General features: G+C 39.5%; 1 protein-coding gene across 2 annotated transcripts; it reads right to left on the bottom strand.

The window, feature by feature from the left end:
- Positions 1–2: 2 nt before the first annotated feature.
- On the bottom strand, positions 3–21,452 carry LOC110846170 (integrin alpha-PS2). 2 transcript variants are annotated; one of them, XM_022092823.2, is made up of 30 exons: positions 20,290–21,452; positions 20,162–20,213; positions 19,689–19,813; positions 14,752–14,846; positions 10,928–11,048; positions 10,216–10,277; positions 8,100–8,148; positions 7,719–7,799; positions 7,209–7,381; positions 6,652–6,776; positions 6,237–6,321; positions 5,930–6,032; positions 5,664–5,761; positions 4,977–5,033; positions 4,307–4,361; positions 4,201–4,225; positions 3,880–4,049; positions 3,622–3,758; positions 3,542–3,553; positions 3,238–3,434; positions 2,952–3,044; positions 2,569–2,704; positions 2,158–2,283; positions 1,949–2,090; positions 1,807–1,844; positions 1,263–1,721; positions 759–950; positions 522–671; positions 358–438; positions 3–245 (listed from the first exon to the last, which is right to left on the bottom strand). In XM_022092823.2, the coding sequence occupies exons 1-30, from the start codon at positions 20,438–20,440 to the stop codon at positions 168–170; spliced, it is 3,468 nt and encodes a 1,155-aa protein (XP_021948515.1). In that variant the 5' UTR covers positions 20,441–21,452; the 3' UTR covers positions 3–167. The 2 variants fall into 2 exon arrangements, with proteins under 2 accessions (XP_021948515.1, XP_021948514.1); XM_022092822.2 differs by having other exon boundaries at positions 1,230–1,721; positions 20,290–21,451.
- Positions 21,453–24,748: the final 3,296 nt, after the last annotated feature.

Here is a 24,748-nt window from a genome sequence, read left to right on the forward strand (position 1 = left end):
TTGTCGACAATATTATTAATGTTTATTATAACTCCCTGCTATTAATCATAGTTGACTTTTAATAACATTAGTCTTAGTTTTTAGTCTAGCGCATCGCAGGCAGTGTTTGTTTATAGGATAATCATAATTAATAATTTTAATCTGATGAGCTTAGCCTATTATATTAATTAACGTCCCCGGTTTCCGCGCAAAGGTTGACTATCTGGTCCTCCACGTCCGGGACGTCTCCGGCGAAAAAATCCACACTGTATATATAAATTCAGCCATTACATTTACATTATTTTCCCATAATTTATGGCCACCCCGCAGCAAAGAGGTGGTGGCTGGATAAAATGTGTAGGTGGTGGCGGTGCAAACCTTGTACAGAATATAGATGATGAGGAGAAGAAGAATGAGTCCGGCGAGTGCGGCCAGAAAATACACCCACCACGGAATTGCCTGCAAATATATATGTGTATAACTTACATATAACCTATATATCCATCTAAGATTTGCTGCACAAAAAATTGTAATGGACTTACAGATGGAACTGAGAGATCTGGAACTTCCTCAATAGTGGTTACAATTTCATATTTCTTGAACTTTAGGTAACTGGGGTCTACGTTGTACGGGAGTTGAGTTACCCGAGCAATGATTTTTGAGGATACATTTACATGTTCTCCACCAAACTCCTAAAATAAACATAATCATGCAGCCCCTCTTCCAATATGCAGCAATAATAATAGTAATTAGTCTAACGGGTATCATAATAATTGTACCTCCACAATCGTCCTGCTAAAGACTCTGCTCCGGAGCATGAAGAGGATGCTGCTCCCACTGGCTAGCTCGTGGATGCGGCATCGAATTTTTATGCACTCCGTTGGTCCACACCTCAACTCCTTTTCCAAGCTGTCGTCATCAGAAGCAGCTCTTTCATTCCTATGTCGGTTGTACGGATATTGTGGGGATTCCTGAAATGCCCCAATACGGCAAGAAATTAAACAGGGTACAAAGGAGAAAGCAGTATGTACATACGTCGGGGAAAATAGTGGGTGCTAGGTCTGAAATATTTTTGTGGGATGATGAGTAAGAGGAATAAGGGACAAACACAGTGTGTGAACTTTCCTTCCCTGAATATTATCTATCAACCTATTTTATCAAGCTCAGTAGACTAAGAGTTGAGACCGACGAGGACCTAATCAAACGGGACAAAACCCACTCGTGGTAAAAGTAAGGAAACGAAAGCATACTTGGTATTCCCCTCTCGAAGACGATCTACTCACTTCACTTTGGGAAGAGCTGCTGTATGAACGGGACGAGTAGTTAGTTCGTTGGGTGTATCCCCCAGAGGATGATGATCGGTGTTCGGAATGCTCCCTATGAGTACTGGAGTTGGATCCAGCATCGCCATATCCTCCACCGCCACTACTGATCACAAATGTGGAGCTGGAACTAGTGGACCCACCACGACGTCCTTCTCCTCCTATAAGGCCTTCTTCTGAATCAACGACAGTTGTCGTAGCCCTGTTGTCCCCGTGGACAATGATATTTTCCCAACGTCTGTGTAAAATAGTGAGTCCCAATGGATTGACATCTTCAACAAAATCGCACTCTCCCGGCCCGTCGACTCGGGGCTGTTCCAGCAAATACATAAAATGACGACTGTCCCCGTCGTGCGTGATGCCGGCGAGATAACTGGGCCAAATTATGGTAACTTCAGCATTGGCTATGTGACTAGGTCCCTGACACAAAAATAGGGATTTCAAATAAACGTTCTCATTGCATTAATTTCTTAATGCTTAAGTAAAGTTGTGTTAAAGGAATTACTTGGCATTTGATGTCATATATATGATAAACTTCTGGACCTGATAAAGCATATCAATGGTTTGAATATGTACACATAAAGCGTGTGAATAATACATATCGCAAATGTGCCAATAGTGGTAAAATACATAAACTAGCAACCAACCAATTTCAGATTCAGACTTGAATTCGCCGGATTGCTTCCATTGAGATGCGTTATGCTGTATTATCTCCTCTTTGCTGACTCCATACACTTTCAAGTCTGTTGACACCCGAATGGGAAGAGAGAAGGACTTGGCGTTATCACCCTTGGGTTTGTGGGTAACAAATATTAGTCAACCTTTACTACATATTTCCCATTCTAAAATACCGTACTTTGGCGTAAGTCTCCTCCGGGTTGGTCGAATTTACAGTGACATGAAAATCATAGGAGGATTTCACTTCGGAGCCGTACCTGGGTTGAAAAATCACCCGAAACTTGGCTGTGGCAAAGGTAGGCATCTGTAGGTAAATTATGGGAAAACTAAAATGCTTTGGGCCACTTTTTCTTTGAAACAATCCTCAATTTCACACATTCATGTTATCACATGTAGTGGATGGCTACCACCGACTGACGAGGGAGAGATTGAGAGTTGGGACATTATGTAAGTACGTAACCAAATCTCGGGAAAAGTTGTTTGTGCAAAATTGCGACACTGAATTGTTTACAATTTGCTAAATCTCTCGCTTTCTCTCTCGCCTGGCACTGCTGTTATTTTCCAAACGTATAATAATTGTAGTACTTACTGGATTGCCAATGTCACATTTAATCGTATTATTCGTGGATGGAGACGGCGCAGAACAAAGGATCGGTACATCTTTCCTGCTGTCGGTCTTTTTCTCAAAATTGACATAAGAAAGCCCTGGAGGGACCGTCATGTACCTAAAAAAAAGTAGAGAGAACGACTCAGCTCGAGAGATTTCGTGATTGCGTTTGACGCTCGTTTTTGTTTTGGTCAAATTTAGCTTGGATATAACAAGCGTAATTAGTTCTAAGAAAGTAGCAGTAGTCGAGGTTTTAAACAATTCTATAGTATTTTTTTCTGATGCGACCAATCATGGTGCACCGCGCCATCAAAAACAAAGCTCATGTACCAATGTATGTATGTACTTATATAAACGAAACCTACATCATGGACTCGTAACTGTCCTCTCCGTTGTTGTGAACCTCCACGTCCACATGTATTCGCTCAGAACTTCCCATTAAGAACGATTTACTCGGCCTAAAACCAGCAAATAGTGTAGGATTACACCCATTTCTGCCAAAGTCTCTCGTTTCCTCAAAATTGCCTCCGCATTTCATAGACGGGTATTAGTGCACCACTGTGAACTAGCCACAGCAGAGCTTATTGGGATTCTCCAGCTAAATATTTACTGTGGTATTACTGCGAACGTATGGATTAAATGACTACTCACTGAGAAACCTTTAGTCTTAAATCTGGAACACAAATATTATCTTGTCCACAGTTCTTCTGTATTGAAATTGAATCCTTTTCGGCGGACGAGGTTGTAACGTCTATCACGGGCTGAAGGTCTCTCTGCTGGTACCTGCTCTCTCGCATGGAACACTTGAGCTCGGCCTCAAGACTCGTAAGCTTGTCCCTGATATGTGGCTGCGACATCATTACATTATAATTTAACCTTGCTTCTCTCCTCTTACTTTCTCTCTCTCCTCCCTTCTCATAAATTATCATAACTCATTCTGACGGAGAGCACTCACCCGCAAGTACACCTAAAAAGAAGTCAAAGACGTGTAAAATACAGAAACACTTTAGCAAAAAACCTTGTGTAGACTCGCACCTGCTGACTCGTACAATGTTGCTTTCTCTTCGTGAGACGCACCGTTTCATTCAATATGTTACGTCCCTCTTGGTTCAAAAAGAACATTCTCGGATCCTTCGACTTTTTCGAATCCAAATTGTATTGAACGTTGAAATCTACACAATGAATTTCGTACATATCACTATCATTATGGTAGAAAGCAGCACCGTATTGTCTCCTCAGTTGATTTCAAGCATGGGCATGTGGCTGCAAGCCGTTTACGCCGTGTTTGCTCACCAATGACATCGTCGGCTCCTTCGCCATCGTACTCCATGCACAAGCTGAGCGGAAGACAAGTGACGGGGGTTAGGTCTCGCAGGGTGCAGCCCTTCTCTTCCAAATTGACTTGCTTGTTTAGAGCCGAGGAAAAGGACAACTTGGATTTCACACGCACCACCGGCTTGGACCTGAGTGCGATTCAGAAAAATATATGGAGGCAGTTACACTACAACGTCATTCAGCCCTCTTTCCGTGTCTCGTGGGAAGGATTCCTGAAAATGGAAAGCCTCCGCGAACGCATGCATACGTGATACGAGTTAAGAGGATAAAGTCTCGTACCTAAAGTAGGAAACGCTGTCAGAGTCTGCAAAAAAATGGCGATTTGTTTTTACTACAAGAATGATATAAAATCAAAAAATGGTTTTAATTGTTAACAAATACTTACCATACGATCCAACCAAGAGGTCCGGGTACTGGTTGCCGTCCAGGTCCTTGCCACCCTACAATAATTAAGTGATTTTTTTGTTTTTAATTTATTCATTAATTATTTTTTGTCAATCTGCTACAGAAATATTAAATTATATTAGTAGTACATATGTATGTGCATACTGATTATGTAAACATTATGGAGGAGAAAACCTATACTAATCCTTTTACATAATTTTAATGAGGTTGGTTCTATAAGCCCAATTTGTTTGATATTCTGCCTTCTTTGTAAATGAATGTAAAACTACACAAGTGTGCACTTTATGTAATGGGATCATTCCAAATTGAGACGAGAAAAAGCCTGTTTTTCAATAGTGTTAGATAGTTTTCAAGTACGGGTAACTTGTCTAGTTCATGTTCATTTTGTGGACCATTTACATCGCATATATTTATGTGTCTTAAAAATATTTGCTCTTATTTTCATGCATCGTATGATTTGCTAATATGATATACCATATTTTGCATAATAGTGCATAGTATCTAGGTAGAGGTATTATTTATAAATTAACATGTCTATATAATATGCATCCTTTCATTGCTTAATAAAGTTATTATGGACGTTACGTAAGACTATAATGTTTTTAAGGTTTCATTATTTTAGAGTACCAAGTTGTTCACTTTCTACTTACCGACAGTGAAAATCCAAAGGTTGATATTCCTTGAGATACGGACTCTCCATAGATCACCTGATGGGAAGATCCAAAACCATACATACATAAGTCTCAAGCTCTTTGTTATACAATGGGCTGCGTTCATCGAAACATCCGCAAAAACACTCACTCCACCATCATCCCCAGCATGCAATATGAGCGAAGAGGAAAATAGTGAATGAATGGGGAAAATCTAACATATCACCAAACATGAACTCAGAATTGGCCAGAATTCGAAACGGATTTGAATGGTGACAAGAATAAACTGGAAACTATATGGAAGCCATAAATCTAAATGTCACAAGATTAATGGGAATGTGAATACGCATCCGCTGAATACGGAATGGGGAAAGGAAGAATTTTATGACGACGTGATGTTCAATGTTGATCTTCCGATTCACTTCCCTTGCTTGCACACATTTTCGCCGTACACACACTTGAGCCTCAACCTAACAAAGCAATTCTGCTGCTGCTGTGCAAAGTAAAGTGGGTGCTGTGCTGGTGGGGATGGTGGTTGTGTGAGGAGTGTGATGTAGTTCGCGGTGGCTAAGCTTTCTCCTCACCACTTCTGCTTGTATTGCGAGGAGCAAAGTGAAAGTAATCCTTGTGGGATCAACATGATCAAATAGGAGGTTGGATTTAATGATGAAATCTAATTAGTGGTACCTGAGTAAACTCTTTTCTAACACCTGTTGAGCTCCCTTGAAAGATGTAAACAGCGCCGCGACCAGTAACGCCGTCATAAGGAGCACCCACTGCAAAATCTGTTACACAAAACGGCAAAGTATTTATTATCTCTCTTTTCATCATCATACCATTTATTTCAAGCTTATGGGCAGATTTTATTTTTCGTTTCAAGCACAAAAACGTCAAATGAACCAGGGTTTTGTAATGATTTGATTTAATCATGGCCACCAAATTACATTACTCACCGTTAAAACCGTCCTTGTTTATATCGCCCAGTGAAGTCAGTGAAAGGCCAAAGCGTCCCTTGTGCGCGGTCCCATCCACGGAATCCCATTTGCGGAATTTATGCTATACATACAGAATACATCATGTATTTCAAATTAGATTGAGGTGTTTGTACAAAAGCAGATCGATTAGAATAATTGAAGTAGCATAATTCCGGAGGAAGTTGGCAAACAACGTTGACGCCATGACGAACGACGTTGTTGGGAACTTATCATATCGTATTCATTCGAATCATGTTGTTCCCAGAATAAAGGAGTGTTTGCATACCCGTTTGGTTTGGTAGATCACGTAAATCCTTCCGGTTTCAATTTTCATGCCAGGATCGTTAAAATCAGTGTACATTGGAGAGCCGCTGCAATTATAAATCCATTTTAGACGATGTACATACATTCATATACGTATGTACACATAAACTAGGATTTATTGCTCGTAAATGAGTGAGTTATTGGGTGAAAGTCGATTTAACTACACACTTCATGCTCGATGAACATGAACTGTTAGAGGTTAGAGATCTGAGCTGTTGGGGAAAGCTTTACTGGGGCAAAATATCTTTGGCGCACATTTGCATATTTATGAACGTGTGTACATTTTTAATTAAGCTTGCGTTTATTCTTTTTGGCCACGAAATTGTGTTGTTGGAATTGTAATAAAAAAGTGGTATCAAAGTTTATGTGTTAATTACACCACAATGTCGTCTAGTCCATCACCATCCATGTCCAGAACGCATAAGGAATATCCAAAGTAAGCACCGATTTGTTCTCCAGTAATGTTGTGCAGATTGGTCAGGTCGGAGGAATAAATCACAACCTGCGGATGACATATTGTTCAGATTAGAACTTCATCTTTTTTATTCAAATTCATGGTTTCCCATTATTAAGTTTTCATTTTCTTTTTCATTTTTAGCAAATCCTTCCTTTCCCTTAAACTGAATTCAATTCAATCAAACTTGAAAAGTCAAGTTCGTTAATTCCAAAAAAACATGACATATTTTATCCATGAAAATAGAAAAGTACACAAAGGAAAGCAGTAATTGGAAACATAATGCGCAAGAGAACATGGTATTTCGTTCTTGTTGTGAAGGCTCTCAACATGTTTTATAACAGATGTTAAGGTTTGTGAACTTTCTCCACGTCATTTAAAATGAGATTTCCATTGTCATCCACATGTGAAGTTTAAACGTATAAGTTCAAAAAAGCATAGTGCACCTTTCAAGAAAGTGAACATATAATAACTACCCACCTTTCCAGTAAGATTTGCTCCTCTGGGCATCCCAACAGCCACATCAGATTCATTATCTCCTGAGAATTCTCCATGAGCTACGGAATATCCTAGATAACTGTCATCATCCCAGCTCGGCCCTTCCTTCGTCCAACGAATGTCCCGACTCCAAGATGACTGCGAGTAAACTTGGCCTGTGGGTTTTAAAATTAATTTATTGTACACGCGTACATAATGCGCACAAACCCACAGGTAGATTTCTATACGCAACAGACTCCCAAATTCATGACCATGACTCTTCAATAAAAGCAAAAATACCAAACAGGGGCATTATGCTCATGGAGTAAAGGAGGTCAATTTATTTACTTGCCGTTAAGTTTATGAAAATTCATAAATGTAACGGTAAATAGAAAGTTACTGTTTTCAGAGAGTTTGTGGCTCATTTATTTATGTAGCTATCTATTTTTTAAATAATAAAAATCAGCCAAATCCGATATTGGCATTAATGAATAAGAATTAAAACAAACAAACCTGGTTGAAGGAACTGATAGAAAGGAACACGGTTGTCCCCAGTCGATTCAGTTTTCCGAGAGTCGATCATAAACATTTGACCTTTTGTAAAAAAAAAGTGGCAAACACAAAGTAAAGATTACAGTACATGAATAAGCTTATAAATAAATAGTCAAATGTCACAGAATAATCAAAACTTTACGCATTCTGCGAATTTTGTTGAGGAAAAATGAAATTTGAGTCAACTTAGAGATCAATCGAACACAAAATTGCTTTCACTCACAAATGAAGGAAACAGGAAAAGCAAATTAATTGGGATGACGATGAGTCACATCAAAGAACTTATTTTATACAAGAAGAAGGTTGGTCGGTTATGAGGAAATACATATGTAACGTTCATACCTTGCCAGTACCAACTCCCCACAGCACCCAAGAAAATTCGTCGCCCATCCTGTTGAAAACACAAGGAAAGTTGTTGACAAGGAACACTTGTATGTTATGCATGTAGAGGCTCATATAGAACAATATGAGAACACATTGTTCATTGTTTTTGTTTTGACTTAAATGATTAGATAACAAAGTTGATAGGGCGAGATAAATTTCTGGCGAGTAATTGAGTTACCAAAGAAAGTTGCATCTATATGTACATTTAGATATGAGAGAAACTTCCTCGCCTTGTCCTACGTGCACCCTTTTCTGCTACCGTGTTTTATGTATGAACTATCCTTGTCAGGACTTATTTCAATTATACATCGTACTGGGATCAATGTAAATAAGTCAAACGAAACTCATAGCTCTTGCCATCAAAGCGGTTCCTTCTTTATTCATGTTGTCGTTTCAATTTCGCGTAAGAGAGTAAACTTTCGTGACAAAGTCAATTTGGTAAAATCAACCCTCGCAAAATTAAACTACTTATTTTAGTAGAACAATTTACACGGAAATAAAAAGTAGACACAGTTGTGAGCATGTATGTGTGTGTGTGCATGCTGTACATGCAGGCCATCTTTATGCGCCACAACATGCATGTGTCTGATAGTCTTGGAAAAGTCAAAACAAGGGGAAGTCTGTTAAAGGTAGTGTAATTGCTTCCATAAATTTCCGGAGATCAGCTCAGAAGAACGGCTGCCTGCCTACCTCCTCCTCCTCTTCCGAAGGTAAGTTTTAATTTCGTGTTGGAATTTCTCAGTAAATTTCTCAAGCGGAGCAGTAGTAGTTGGTTAGTGGGTAGAAGAAGGCTTTAAAAAGGATATAAAGCGGCCGATATTTCAGTGAAAGTAACGCGGCTCGTAACTTAAGTCTGGTTGGGCACCAATGCCACAAATACATCATGTGGGCTGGGAAACGTACATACATATATGCAAAAGTGAGTCTCTGGGATGTGGGATGGAAGATATACGACCTCCGCACCAGAGCACGGCAGCATATGTTCAATTTATTTTATTTTATTAGAAAGTATTCGAATGGAGGATCCAAAACTAGCCTGCAGCCGCATCTTCCTCAGCCCAAACTACTACTGACTTGGTCGGCAGGGAGGGAATATTTAGGTTGGTCAGCCAGCAAACCCCATCACACGTACATACACACCCAAATATATATTGGGTGGTACGACTATATTTCGGGGCATTGCATACCCTGAGACAGAATTTACCCGGTTTCAAAGTTTTACTGTGAAATAGGTAAGAATTGGGCACAAAAAGATTCAAAATAGAGAAGAGAGGGTCGGCTCGCTCAATCGAGCACAAAATTGTGAATATGTGAAAGTTTTCCTGTTAGGAAAGTCACCGGCGTGCTTGCTGCTGGCTCAGGGCAGGATCTCTCTCTACACGTAACTTGCACTTTCTCCTCTGCCAGGGTGAGGCCTACTACGAACCGTATCATGGCTAATATGGGGCTCCATTTAATGCTCTCCAACTTGGTCGCTTTGGGCCAAATCCATTTATTTTCAGTTACCTTCGCTCATCTGATTTCATCCTAAACGCCTTTGGCGAAATGACATAAGCAAACGGTTTAAGCACTAATTACAATTGCTCAGGGAACCAGGAGCTTACGCAAAAAAGTGTTACCACTTTCATCGCTATTAAGGCTGTGTCGAAACTTTGCAATTATTCCAGTATGATGAAATGGCGCATCTCATAAACTATCATAATAAATGAGCAAGCTACGAACACTTGTATAATACTGCGTTGATGAAAATGCGAAGATACATACATACGTGCGAGTACAAGTTTGGTAACAATTTCCCGTAGTACATACACATATTGTACATCACTGGTTATGCATCCACCGCCAAACTCAATAGTATGGCGATAACCATCTTCATATTATCGACGAAATCAGGAGCATCAAGTTTGACTGCTATTTATGAATCAATGTTGCATGGCACACGTGGAGGTTCAAGTTTGTATCAACTTTTATTGTTAGTCAAAGTCGAGTGAAAAGGTCTCAATTCCACCAAGTCGTTTATACTTTTGTTATAGAAAGAAATATATGTATATAAAAAGAAAAGTTGAACAATTACCGAGTCGATGTCTCCTCCAAGACCCAGCTGACAAGAACCCTGACGATGATATCCCCATCTGGCTGAAATTGAGAAATGTAGCACGTATTATTTGTTAAAAAAATAAAAATCTGTGTGCAGCATGTATTCAGTTGTATGACTTGTCTACTCTATCTACATCACTACATGTACGTATCCCGAATAAAGCGGTGCAATATGTAGCGAAAGCTGGACAATAACTTTTCAATAATAAAATTTTGGTTTGATTTTCCAACTTTTGTCTGTGGATGAATTCCTCTACTACTATTTATAAACAATATAAGTTGGCCACTTGTCAGCAGCTGGTCCTCTGCATAAACTTTGGAATGACAATGTACGAGTAAAACTGACTGTTCTTTCCTCGCTTCGTTCTATGTATCAACCACAAAACGAGAACTGGAAAATCTCTCGTGAAGAGAAAGTTGATATGACAGCTGCAATATATCTTCCCGTCCATTACCACACTATTTCAAATATTAGAATTTATATCGGCAAAGAAATATATAAAAATCGAGACAATCATTTCGTAAAAAACTATTTTCATTTTTATTTTCCAGAGTTATCAACGCTAAACGCACCATAGTGTAAAAAACAATAAGACGCAATGTCTACAAGGTTTAGTTGATTACGTATTCAAAGCAATGTTAACCCAATTTAACCATCAAGAACATCTTATAAGGAAAAAAAATCATACATGTTCTGCATGGTGAGTATTCCGTAAATTCGGTGAAGGAGTCCTTGGCCACGAAGCAAGTGCCGACTGGGTCACGTCGTTTGCGATTAGTGCTGAACCAAATATACCTCGGAGCACAGGCCTGGAATTAAAGCAATAAAAATGACGTTCTGAGCAAAATATATTAACACAATCTCTTTGTACGTAGAAGTGTGTATGTACACGAAGATTAATTCTCTGGAATAATGCAACGTTACCGCTCAGAAACGGAGCAGTTATGTAGCAGGAGAAAGCAACGCCTCATTCAACATTTGTCAGATAAATAGAGAGAGAGAGAGAGGAGAGAGAAAGGGAATTTTGGAGAAGGTTGACTCACCCTCCCACTTAAAGAGCCATGAAAAGACCTGCAGGTTGCGAAACTGTGAAACCCACAAAATTGTACTTGCTAACTGTCGAGAGGGAGAAAGGACTCGAGAGGAGGTTGGGCTGGTCGATGGTAAATGCATTAGTAATTTAAATAGATTAAAATAAAAACTCATCACGGGAGAGAAAGAAAGATAAGAGAGGAGAGAAACTGGTGAATAAAGATATGTTGCCTCGTCGCCTTACTCACTCGGTGAAATGATACAATTCTGCGTATCTATCCACCGGGAGAAAGTGGGGTATAAATTAAGTGTGCAAATATTGTAACTGGATCCGCCTCGATGCAGACAGCAAAGACACGGAGAGTGCAAATGAGTAAGAGAATCAAGAGAGAGAGAAGCAGGAGAAGAATGCAGCAGGGCTTATTAAAGGATGTCTCGAGTGACACAAAGTACACACTCAGTTATTACACGTAACGGAGAAAATTAAACCATACAAGAGCTCAATTCTTGTTATAAGGCTACGACAGCAGCAAATAGTGGACACATTTGTCAACCTTAACAATAACCATTTTTGGGTGACAAGTTTGAAATTTTGACGACAACGACGACGAGGCCTCGCTATCAAAGAACAAGTTTCATTTTCAGGGTTAAATTGTATTAGCCCTCAATATCTCCTCCCTTGTTTTCTCTGCCTCCCAACTTCCTACTCCTACCAAAATTTGCGCGTAATGTAATGTAGACACTGGTGAAAGCATCCTCAGGAAATGAAGCTGTATTATGTGTAACATTTCCAACACTTTCTATTTCGCTATTCTACCCTGCACTCCGACTTTGACTGAATGAATGAGCAGTCCATTAGATTCATCACTATAATAACGCAATGTAAATGAACAATCATCATCATCATCATCGGGAGAATGTAATCGATTTCTAAAAGAAAATTTTCACATTTTTCCCTCTTTCATGGCATCAAACAGAAAACTACTGCACGTGTCTGCTCGAACGCGCTCTTCTTATTGAGAGATCATTGAGCCGAAATGATCATATAATGAGGTTTCGCATACATTAAATTATGCATTATTGAGCCGTAGTCGTATTTTGTGAGAGTTCTACGGTATTGTGCTTTCCTTGATTAGTGTAGTCCGTCGCATTCAAAAGTTGAAATGACTTTCTTTACTGCACTCTTGAGATGCTGGGACGGAACGAAGACACGACTACTCTGAAGCATTAAGCTCATCCAAGTCCACTTTCACTCCACTCTGGTGTGGAAGAGAGAGAGAGAGTGTGTGCGAGAGGGTACTTGACATGGGAGGAGGTTGCGGATGTTGGATTACTTGGAAAAGTTTTATTTTATCCGACGGTTTGCCATATAAGTGGATAGTTTTGCTAAATGCAGAGGCACGAGAATGGTTGGGATGGGACAATGGACGAGGAAGTGCGAGGAGAGGGAGGGATCGAGATGGTGTTGGGTCGGATAGTTTGACTGCACGAACGATAGATTAAAAGTGAGAATTTTCATCTAGTTCCATTACAACCAAATCTCGTCCTTATCTGGTCATAAGGATAACAACCCGTAACGCCTGCTTAATTCTTTGAGAGACCTTTTACCATTTTAGAAGAAGAGAATGAAGCTACTCAAACTCCCTTTTGATTACTTTATTCCTCCTTCCAGAGAAATATCGTCCTTGTTCAGACATAAGTTTCAAGCATCTGTGCCACCAAAATACATCATAAATGACGACGAAATGGAAGTGGGAATTTGTTATTAGATTTAATAGATGATGGAACTGATAATATTTGATGAAGAGCTTCTTCTTCTGCTCTGAAGATACCTGCATGTCATCCCTCCTAAATATCTGCTGGAAAAGCTCTGCTAGACATTCGGGTTCTTTCCTAACCGATTTTCGCTCCCTTAATGCATAAATAAATTCACTCTACATATTCAGTCAGATGAGAAAACTAACGGAATATTGAGCCATTAAATACAACTCAAAAATATTTATTTTGCTTTCATAAGTAAAATATGCGCACTCCACAAACTAATATGCTGGAGTCAAATGCATGGTTTCGGTTCGAACCAAATCATGCGTATGTATCATATGTGCTGTGATGCAAAACTAAGCTGTACATAAATGTGGATGGCGATGTTGCCCTCAAAGCTTTTCGCCACGTGACTTGACCAGCCGCATGGCCAGTCCAGCCAGATAGGAAACACAATGGTTTCTCAGCTCAGTTATTTTACATACAGACAAACCTTTGTGAAATCTAAACATCCGACGACCAAAAAGTCGCATATTCACTACGGCCATTCGGGATAATATCCGTAATGGATGCGGCCATTTCTGTCATAATGCCCCAATAAAGTATAAACTGCACACCACGCAAAGAAGGAAGCGAAGCAGGTAATAAAGCAACTCTACCAACCACCCAACTTGGCCATCGCATTATTTTAACCGACGAGTAGTGGACTACCTACATCTCATTTCATTACTTTTGTTGTGGGTGGAAAAGTTGCCTATCTGCGTTCCACACTACTGTTTCATGAGCAAGCGGAACGAGTGAGAGGGAAGAAGGATGCTTTCACTTGCACAGTTTTGGAATTGGATGAAAGTTTGTCGAGCACTTTTACAAATTTAATAGATCAATCTCAAAATAAAAGCCTCCCAACTTTTTAACAAAAGCGCACAATCCACATTGAGGAACATCCAGCTAATAGAAAGGAGTTTGAATTGGTGGCGCAAGATGTACAATGGCAACTCGACAGACGCAAACAACTTATTTCGGTTCAGTTATTTAATAGTATAACGACTGCTACACTTTATCTACTTGAGACACTAAGAAGTGTAAAAAAAGGTAAATGAACTGTCTCACTGGGTAAATCAGTGTCATTTTTATATCGCACTCTTCAAATCTCACTTTCACCAGGCATTTCTTTAACCCCGTTTTACATTATTTTTACATTATTAAATAATTTAAATTAGCATATACAACAAATTGAAAATCTGTTGAACTTTTAGCCCGAGTTGGGACTTATGTAAACATCATGTCATCGACATCATCTGGCCGACGATTTCATGATAACCCTCGTTAAGCTCATCTTATCGAATTGAAATTTGGTACACATATGGTAAATGAGGAATAAGAATTAGCAGAATCATAAAGGTCGGGTGGGGTCGTTAGTGCAGAACAATTGGAATGGTCGTAAAAGGCTTTTTTTTTGCCAGGGGGACCCAACAGGGTGACCCGCACTGCTTTTTGAAATCGTAGAAGAAATATGAAATTTGGTATCAAGGCTAATGGCACATAAGACTAAAGAATATAAGTTAAATTTACGAATATTTTTATGAGAGGAACCCAGCAGGGTGACCCATACTGGTTTTTGAAATTGGTGGAAAAAGCTGAAATTTTGCATGCCAGGTTAAGGGACATATTTGACGATTAGTGGACTCTGACTCAACACTGCACTGTAGGTTTTCTTACCAGGATGATCCCATCATCGCCAGAACTTCGGACTGTTGCTCCAAACCACTGAAAAGATTTTTCATCTATTTGCTTTCCCTCTACCATATTGTTTCCTGTAATAATAAAATAAAGGCACTCAAATGAATAATTAAGGCAATTAGTATGTACAGTTGGATTCGTTATAGTTATCTGCATTTACTATGATCTCAATAATTCCAGAGAATCTTAATTTTTAGCTTGGAAACCAGCTTATATTAGCTGATATTTGTTGACAGTTGAATAAAGGTTTATAATACAACAGCTATGCCAATTTACACAGCTAAAGCCGATAATCATTGATCATTTAGCCCAGTATATAACTTCACTTCGTGCCCAACCAAAACCGAAATTGTTCCGAGAGGGCCTGCACGTCGATTTTAAGAATCATAGTCATCGAGGAAAAGAAGTCAATGCTGAGAAAATAAGCAGCCATTTTCTCCATATCCTAACTCTGGTAACTCTAACGAGCATTCCCAACGGCCATGCCACCCTTCGTTTAATTTAATTTGTGTTTATGCTTTATTGAATAATGCTGAGGAGGGGAGCTTGCGAGGTTGATAATAACAGATCTTGGTGCCCTTTGGATATGTGGTAGGGACCCATGAGTGTACTAAAACCCTGAAGTAGTTTGACTCCATGGCCACATTTGCGCCCGCCACACCCACTCAAAAATGTCCAAAAAACGCTTTCACCCCAGTTTTCACTCACTCAAATCCACGCCAAAAATCCAATTTTACTCGGATTTTGAAATTTCTGTCACCATTATACTCCCAGATAGTTGCTTTCTTCAATCCAATATCAAACTCAATTTTATTGATGATTATTTCGCAAACATAATTTATTTTGTTGATGACTACAACAATGCTCATTCAGAATTTTAAATTTTAAAAATACTAAAAATTTCGAAAAATTGAGTTTGATATTGGATTGAAGAAAGCAACTATCTGGGAGTATAATGGTGAAAGAAATTTCAAAATCCGAGTAAAATTGGATTTTTGGCGTGGATTTGAGTGAGTGAAAACTGGGGTGAAAGCGTTTTTTGGACATTTTTGAGTGGGTGTGGCGGGCGCAAATGTGGCCATGGAGTCAAACTACTTCAGGGTTTTAGTACACTCATGGGTCCCTACCACATATCCAAAGGGCACCAATATCTGTTATTATCAACCTCGCAAGCTCCCCTCCTGAGTAAACATTTATTGATCAACTACCGACAGTGAATTATAAAATCCAAGTATAAACTGTTCTTGAACAACGCATACATGCATTCATGAGCTTCGCAAAAACACATCACGTCTTCGTGGAGTGCTTTTGAAGATGCGGATGTAAAGCTACTCAGTTTTCTTCTTGTTCCGCACACAGCCACAACCACACCAATGCCAGGACCATTTCAACCACCATTCTAGTAGATTCACGTTACACAGTAAATACGTACAGAATACATATAGCATGAATCATAACATGAGAAAGTAATATGATTTTGATTTATTGAGTGTGCAATGCTTGGGAGGTTGAAGTTCGAACAAAAGAGAGAAATGGTGGTATGCATTATTTATGAATTAAGAAGGTATTGATGCATCCTTCCGAAAGGAGAGAAGAAGTTCCTACATGCATATCGACAGAATAAAACGACACTCATGTATGGATGTGGTTTCTGGAGTATCGAACAGACAAACCATCGCGTCGTTATTGTACATAAATACATATATTCTAACGGCCTCGTAAATATCCTCCTTCCTTGATACGAAGGCATAATATCTTCATATAACATCAGATAATAGTTACCACAACACGCAGCATCCTTCTAAGCAGATTACAGGAACTGTCCTAACAACAATACAGCTCGAAGAGTGGCAACTTGGCAGGAGTGGCAACTGGCTGGCATACAATGATGATAAGTGTGAAAGTGTACGATATGGTCTCATCTGTCATTATTCCATACCAATGTTACATGCTCAATTTATCAGTGTTTTTTTGGGTGGACATTAATCCTATCTAAGAAGAAATAAGATACACATACAGCACGCAAGTCGGGATGGAAATCAAATAACCAAATACCAGATCTGGAATTCGGAAAACAATATCAAAATGAGAAATATTTTGATGAAAGGCAATGTCTCAAGAATTCGACACAAAATACTTCCAAAAGGCACAAATGATGCTCAACATTATGAGTTATTTCCAAATTTAATTCATCATACATAGCACGAACGAATCTCATTTTATTATTGGCAAGGACTGGATCTGGATGTCTGGAATGACGAAAGGTTTTCTATTTGTATTTAATTTGCAGAACGCGTCTCAACCCAAGTATCAAGTGATCAAGTGGAGGAGGAGATGGATTTTAAGTCTGATGGGAAAAAAGTGAAGCGTCAGAACCAAAGTCGCAAAGTTGTTAGCAGGAAGCGTCTCATACTAATATTGCATGTGACGACTCTTGTGTTGTTGCTACATAAATAAGCCAACATCTCTCTGCACACACCACGAAGATGTGTCTATGGCTGATGAGATGTTTGGTTTTCCTCCAACTTCTTCCTCAAGTCTTCTTTTTTAGGGTACATTAAACTTAACGTGTGCTTCTCATCCGTTCTCTGGTGGAGAGAGTGACATGATTGCATACATGGTTTGCTGGTCTCAGATGGTGTTACAATACATCACATTTGGGCTCTATGATTCTTGGGTTTATTTCTATTTATAGGCTTTCTCAAATACATATTGAACGCTTAGAAATCTTCACATCCGAGTGGTGCGGAAATGGAATAACCTGATCGAGAAAACACTAAATTCTCAAAAAAAAAATGTTGATCTCCCATATCAGGAATCTTGCTCATGAGAGTTGTCCTTAAATTAGAATCCAACTTGACATCCAAACCCATGGATAAAGTGAACGTTACTTTTTCCTGGTATTACAAATACGACTGTACGCTTACTGGAATTTCTTGAGTAGTGCATAAATATATTTTTCACTCTCGTTTGGAATTTTAAATAACTCGATATCAAACAAAACATTGCAAAATTTTCGGCAGGATTACAAAATTCGTATTCAATATTTGCAAGGTTGAGAGGCTTGATGTGGATTCAATAACCTGGAGAATGCTTCAACCGATCCAACCAACAGAGGTTCGCGTCGTCACAGCACAAAATTGCGCTTACGTTACGTACTTATGTACATACATAGATAAGCGATTTCTATGAAACCCTTCACACGCACGGCAATGCTTAGTTTTCCTTATTCGGATCAAAACGCTCTTTGATATGAGATGAAAGCAATAAAGTTAGAGTGGAAAGTATAGCACCTCGTTTTTTAGCTTAAAAGTGCGATGTAGTGTTTAAATTTAATACCATCATTTATCTTTCTAAATAGGAAACAGAGAACGAAAGAAGAAAGCGAGAGCTCTGCAGTTTAATTTGATCGTCTCGCTTGTTTTTTCCTTGATGTGTTTTATGTCATCGGTCCTTGGTGGTGGTGGTGGTGGTAAACACCTTAGATGGGTTGATGAGATATTGTATACTTACATATAACTGTGTTGCGTAAGTTGTCGCATTGCATTCACTGCATCACCATTGCATTATTATTTAGCTGTTGGACATTTTAGGCTTGATTTTGAGAACCCCTTACTCATTCATCTCAACAGTCCATCCACGAGGGTAGACAATAGTCGAAATTTATTTTTTGTTGAAACACTCCTTACATACATGCATATGTAACCAACCATCCAGCGTAAGGAGGAAAACCCTTTGAATTATTTTGAATTCCATTTCCAGTCCATTTTATTCCATGCACTGCTCTGCTGCATAGAACACCCTCCAGCACAAGGGGAGCCAGATATGGAATAAGTATAAATATTTCGATGCTTCAATGCAACTCATTGTTTTCTTCATGATTCGTGGCAAGATGATGTGCATTGATCTTTCCGTGTGTTTCCTCACATCTTTGAATCTCTTCTAGAGAATAAAGGTCACAGGAATGAGCATTAATTCAGTGCAGGACACAGATGCATAACTGGTGAGTCTGTGTGGTTCATTCCCTTGATATAGTGTACACATGTCTGTATAAGGAGTAGGAGACGGGGGTGACTCCTTATTAAAACCATCTAAATTCTTGCACCTACCATGAAGCAAGTTGACTCAAAACTATTATTCCCACTGTTAATATGCCACTTGGCCAAAAAAGTAAGTGAGATTAGTCAGCATTGTCTTCCCACACACTAAATTTGTAGCTTTTATTGCAGGCCATGCGTACGTTGAAATCATTCACCTTATGCACCAGTTTGTCTCAAGACAGGAAAACTATATAGACTTGAGAACCATCCTACATACTCTTTTTACCATATTTTTCAAGAAGTCTGATCATTTTTTAAAAGATGGCTTTAATTTTAACGTATGTCAGAAAGGATGACGGAGAAATATGACACAAGCCATGTATAAAAGGGTATTTGCAAGATCCAACCCTTTTGGACCCCATAATAATAATACGGCAGTAGCTCAAACTCCACACACATAATTCCAACTCTGCTGCAGCGTCTTGTTAATATACATATCCTTGAAGATTTTCAAGATCCAAGGCGCTTCTGCAGTTGCACCAAGTTTCAGGATTTACTTTCGTAGGAGAGAAGATGAAACTATATGACTCAGGTCGAGTCGTAATAGAGATGTAACACATGGTCTAACTCCAAACACATGACGCCGACTGGTTCTATATTCTCCAGAACTAGTGCTTTTCCTTTGCTCCACTAAAAGTGAGAACTCGCCGAGATTTTAATAGTGAGCAGCAGCAATGCCAGGAAGCCAAGGGGCAACTTCTTCCACCGTCGTCGTCATCACATATACTAATATCAGCAGCTCATCTTTCTTTCTCTGCCACAACTGGTGGACATTTCCTTCAACGTAGAATCAAAGTTCCCTGCATACAAACATACCTTGTCTGTCGAAGGGAAGTTGTTGACACGAGTTCTTGTGGACGCAGCTACATCGGTACACAGCACCCGGCTTTCTCAAAGTAGCCTGCAAATTTGAATCCGCCGTCGGGGCACCGACCAATATCCTGAAATTCATATAGAAACAAACTCTGTCACTCTAAAGAACCACCCTCTCTATCCAATTATTCGAGGCTGGTAGGGCTGTGGGACTAGAGATATTGGGGAAACTGGCTGAAAACCATGGAGGCTGAAGAATTCTGTCATTCTTCTCTTTAAAACTTTGGTGTCTCACAAGTCCCATGATGTGAGAGAAACAAGGACTTCATTCATTAGGAAGCTCTTATGTGTAGTACATGGAAGCTGGGAATAATCCCATTTCCATCTCATTTTGGATTTTATGGTCTTAGAACCAAAAGAGGAAACTTTGAGAGACGAGGACTTTTAGTTCCGTTGTGTGTGTGACATATACTTACCAAGACGTATTGGAGTCGTGATGCTGGGCGACGGAAAATCCGAACATTGAGCCTGAAATTCAGAAAAGGACATTGTTATTTTTCAAATTCTACGTTACTAATCTGGCATAACCGATACACGGGTATACCTCCAGGACCATTGTGGGTTATGACACTTGGGATGTCAATGTTGAAGCCTTGAGTTATCCTAAAACTTGTTAGTGTATAGAAACTCACTAAAACCACTAAACTTGGGAACAGGGCAGAAGCCTGCTTAACAAACTGATCCATTTTCGGCATTTTTCAATTTTTCACCAATTTGTCCACTTGTCAAACTTATTCCCACTTTATTTGGTACTCACACCATAATTTCATAGACGGGAAATAAGACTACATAATAAATTCCCGAGAAATGCAACCACCAACTTAACGGTCACCGAAAGAACAACCACATGGCATTTGGCTGAAGGTAACGCACAATAATGAAATAATCAAACAACGCCACCACTGAACTTCTCTTCCCCATTCACTTTGTACACCCACAGCCAACAAGATTTGATGGCGAACTCCTTCTTCCTGCTTGTGCTTACGGGGTACCACTAAAAAACTAATGCACGACCACTCTAGAAGAGATGCAAGGTGTATCTAACTGAATGACTCCAATCGCGTAGTCATTCTTATTAGACGATGATCCAGCCAGAGAGTCGAGTAGTTAAAGTAGAGAGAAATCACTCGAGTTAGTGGAGTTACTTCGGTGTAAATGTATACAAACTTGGGTGATGATGAGTTTGTTAAAAGCGAAATGGTGGAGGATTCACTTCTTAAAAGAATAGCGTATGAGTAGTCTCAATCTGCCACACACCGATACTTCTTGATCCAGCAACAACACTGGCTTCTTAGCTCAAACCTTCCTTAATTTTCAGCTTTCTTAATACAACTGAGTCAATAGAACGTTATTAGTCACACTCTGCATTTCCGATTTTGTGGTAAACTTGAGTTTAAACTATCAGAATGATCAGACCGAGGAAGGTTTGCGAGATTGGATTTTGTGAAGGGAGTCGGAGAACGTATTCGTATGTGCATGCACGACGATGACGGGTGAATTACCCGGCATGAGAGTATTTTCTTGAGCTTGTTCCGTCCGTGGGGATGTGTGTATGGTGGTCTTGTAGCGTCTTGCACCCGATTGCTGTCCGACTTTCAAACTATTTGTGTATCTTGTACGTATGTATGAGTTTGTGTGTTGGTGGTGGAGATTCTTTCCAATACACGTCAAGTCACTGACTTGGCAAGAGTCACAAGCATACTGATCACCGATCACCTCGCTTGGGAGCTTGTAGGCTAGCGGATTGAATCTGTTTCTCTATTTTCTCTCCACCCTTTTACCATGTCTTTAACTCCCACACCAGCACCAACAGAAGAGCTGAAGCACCATAGCTTTGTTAGGTTAGCGATAATGATGATGATTATAGTAAAGTTGACTGCTTTAGAGTGCAAGTCGTCGTCGTCGCCCAAGACACGGCAGTGCGTAGGAAAATGTGTGGAAAGAGAGACAACTTCTACATTCAACTCTCTCTCTCTTTCTCTTATGAGTCTAAACTGATCTACTGGTTGCCACAGTAGGGCGGATGGTTATAAGCTAAAGTTAATGTCATATTATTATTATAGATGTGGACCAGACTTCCAAATGGCATGGCTCTGGTGAAAAGGGAGAAACCAGCCAATAAAGAGACCAGTCATCTAGTGGAAATGGTAGGTAGCATTACACCCACTCACACACTCTCACTCTTACTGACATGCAGAGTTATATATGACCGAAATCTGAAAGTCGAACGACCTCGAGAGACAAGATATAAGGCAGGTTAGATAACATACACGCATAAGAATAATTCGTTCCAACAACGGAACGGAAGAAGGAACAAGAGGCAGGATATACCTTTCTTTCTCGTGTAACTCCCCGGACTATATCTCATTGCATGCCGTATTTATGCACAACATAACAAGTTACATTACAGCCCCTCCTCTATCTATTTCAAGAATATTAAGGAAGTCCATCTTGCCTTAATGCATGCAACCCTAGTCCGACTACCGAAAACCGAAAAAAATGAAAGAGTGTGTGTGTATTCCATTTCATGCAACGACGTTTCGTGAAATCTTTTCGGACCCAAACAAAACACAATAATGCATAATATGCGTATGCTTACAAGCAGGCCAAGTATGCCAACTTTGCAAACAGCAGAGTATAATATTGTGCATTCGGGAGAATGAGACTGATTGGATGAAGGCCTGGCACGGAATCGTTTGCTTACTCGAACAGATTATTCTTAGGAAGGAAGAAAGATGCTGTAAACCGGAAGTGTACACACCCAACATTACCTCCTCCTTTCCCCATCAGTTCATGTTTATTTCGACGGAGTGTGGTGGTGGTGAAACTGGAAATCATTTCCCTCTTCGTCGTATCATCATATCATTCTGCTTGTCGGGGATTGGGATTACCTACCACAGACCGGCATCGTCATATTATACTATTTCTATGTTACTTACTATGTACCACTACTTGCTCCGAATGTATTCCTATGGTACATTTCGAAATGGAGAGGACAGCTAGCAAAGTAGGCTATGTATACACACACACGACACAAGAGATCCAGGCTTGGTCTGCCAAGTTGTAAAAGGTTTCAAAGGTAATCATCGTCATTACTTAACCCGGGAGTTCTTCCTTCCTTTCCTCAATTTTCAGATCATGCCACACAAAATGACCCACCTTTTCTACCACCCTCATCATTTTGGGGTTTGGTTGCAGTCTAAATTTGCTAATGGCGTAATAAATGCACATGGTAGAATTGAATTCAGGTTACTACAAAAGACATCCTGTTCTAATGTGCTATGGCAAAAACTTGCCATTGCCGTTACTTTATATGTAATGAATACGTCTCACCGTGTGGAATATCTGACTCCATTCGTCTCTCTCACGTTGGGTAGATGAACATGGAACTAAATAAACTCACGAAGCTCATGCACAATTCCTTTACTAATCTAGACATTAAAAGTGATGAGATTAAACGCCACCCAAATCGCTGCACGACTTATGAGACGACACACATACGCTCGCTCTTGGTTGCTTGGGCTTATGCCGTGAAAGGTCACATTCCGTGGGAGAAGAATCAACTGTTTTAGTCAACGGACAGAAACAGGTAGCCGAAAAATGTCCATATTTTCGTTTGGCACGAATGCTCACGTGAATTCCTCTGTCTCATTACACAATTCAACACGACGGAGAAACTGTTAAAAAGAAGAATATGCAATTCAAACAAATTGTTATCTCCCGGAATAGGATTATTTCCTTTTGTAACAAAACTGCTCATGCAATAGAGAATGTAAAACGAGAGAGCTTGGTCACAAATGATCCGCCTATTTAATAGTGCACCGAAAGATTAAATTTCTGGGAATAAATTGTAAACAAAGCATCAGTGATACGCAACTTGTAAAATAATATACGCCAAATATGCCTTTATTTGGTTGGGTCCTTACCTATTTCTTGCTTGAATGAGAAAAATAAATCGTCAAAATTCCAAATTCATTTACATGCATGGCTCCTCTGGATGATCTCAGGATCATGTACATAAATAACACAGTGACAGTGATGTAATTATCCCATAGATGCAGCGAACTCTGATTCATCTTAGACACACGTTTATTTATTAGTCACTCTAAACGCTAGAATTTTCCTTAACTTTACTAGACATTTAGCTCCTTATATTTACATACATATTTTGAATAACTTCGATGTTTTAGTTTAGCAAATAGTGGGAAATCCAGGTAGGCATGCATGTGCATACACCAAATGACTGCAAGTAATCTGTAAGTATACTGGTTCTCATTTTGGCAAACAAACACACAACAACATTGCATATTACAACATCATCGAGGTCGAGAAAAAGTGAAATGATTTATTCAATCAGTATACCTGATTGAAATTTATAACTTGCCAACCCATGATTATATATGAAAAGGGAGTGTGATGGTCTTGCCGTTCTCATGTCTAAGCCACCTTCATGTCCATTATAAAATGCAAATATGTAGCAAAGTTATGTTGTGATTTTCTCCTTTACCGCATGTAATGGTGCTGGTTCATTATATATTCAGAATTGGCACAGGGGAAATAAAGTAAATATGAGGGCGTAATTTGGTAGTGGCGTTGGGTAGTAGTGGCTACTTTCTCAGGACAAATAATACATAAAAGAGCTGAAACCCAACATGAACCCAAAACAGCTCTTGTGTCTCTGACATCAATATACAGCTTCTCTGAGGATGAGCTGCACAAACGAAATCATTAAATGCTTTTGTATGCAGCGTCAGTGTCGTTTCAAGGTAGACCGAATCTATGTATGCACTTATTATGTATTCAATGGAATTGGACTGCTCAGGTTTTACGTATGGATGCAAAACGAGATCGACCAAATTCGAAATTAAATATCACAATGCCTGCCAAAGGGAGAATTAACGGATGCCCTGCCCTGGATGTTTTTGAATAGTTTTCTTAGCCTATTAATTATTTACTCTTATAAAGATAGGAACGAAAATAAAAATCGCGAGCGGGGTACTAAA

Source organism: Folsomia candida, unplaced genomic scaffold (genome assembly GCF_002217175.1).
Source record: "Folsomia candida strain VU population unplaced genomic scaffold, ASM221717v1 Fcan01_Sc003, whole genome shotgun sequence".
NCBI classification, from domain to species: Eukaryota; Metazoa; Arthropoda; class Collembola; order Entomobryomorpha; family Isotomidae; genus Folsomia; species Folsomia candida.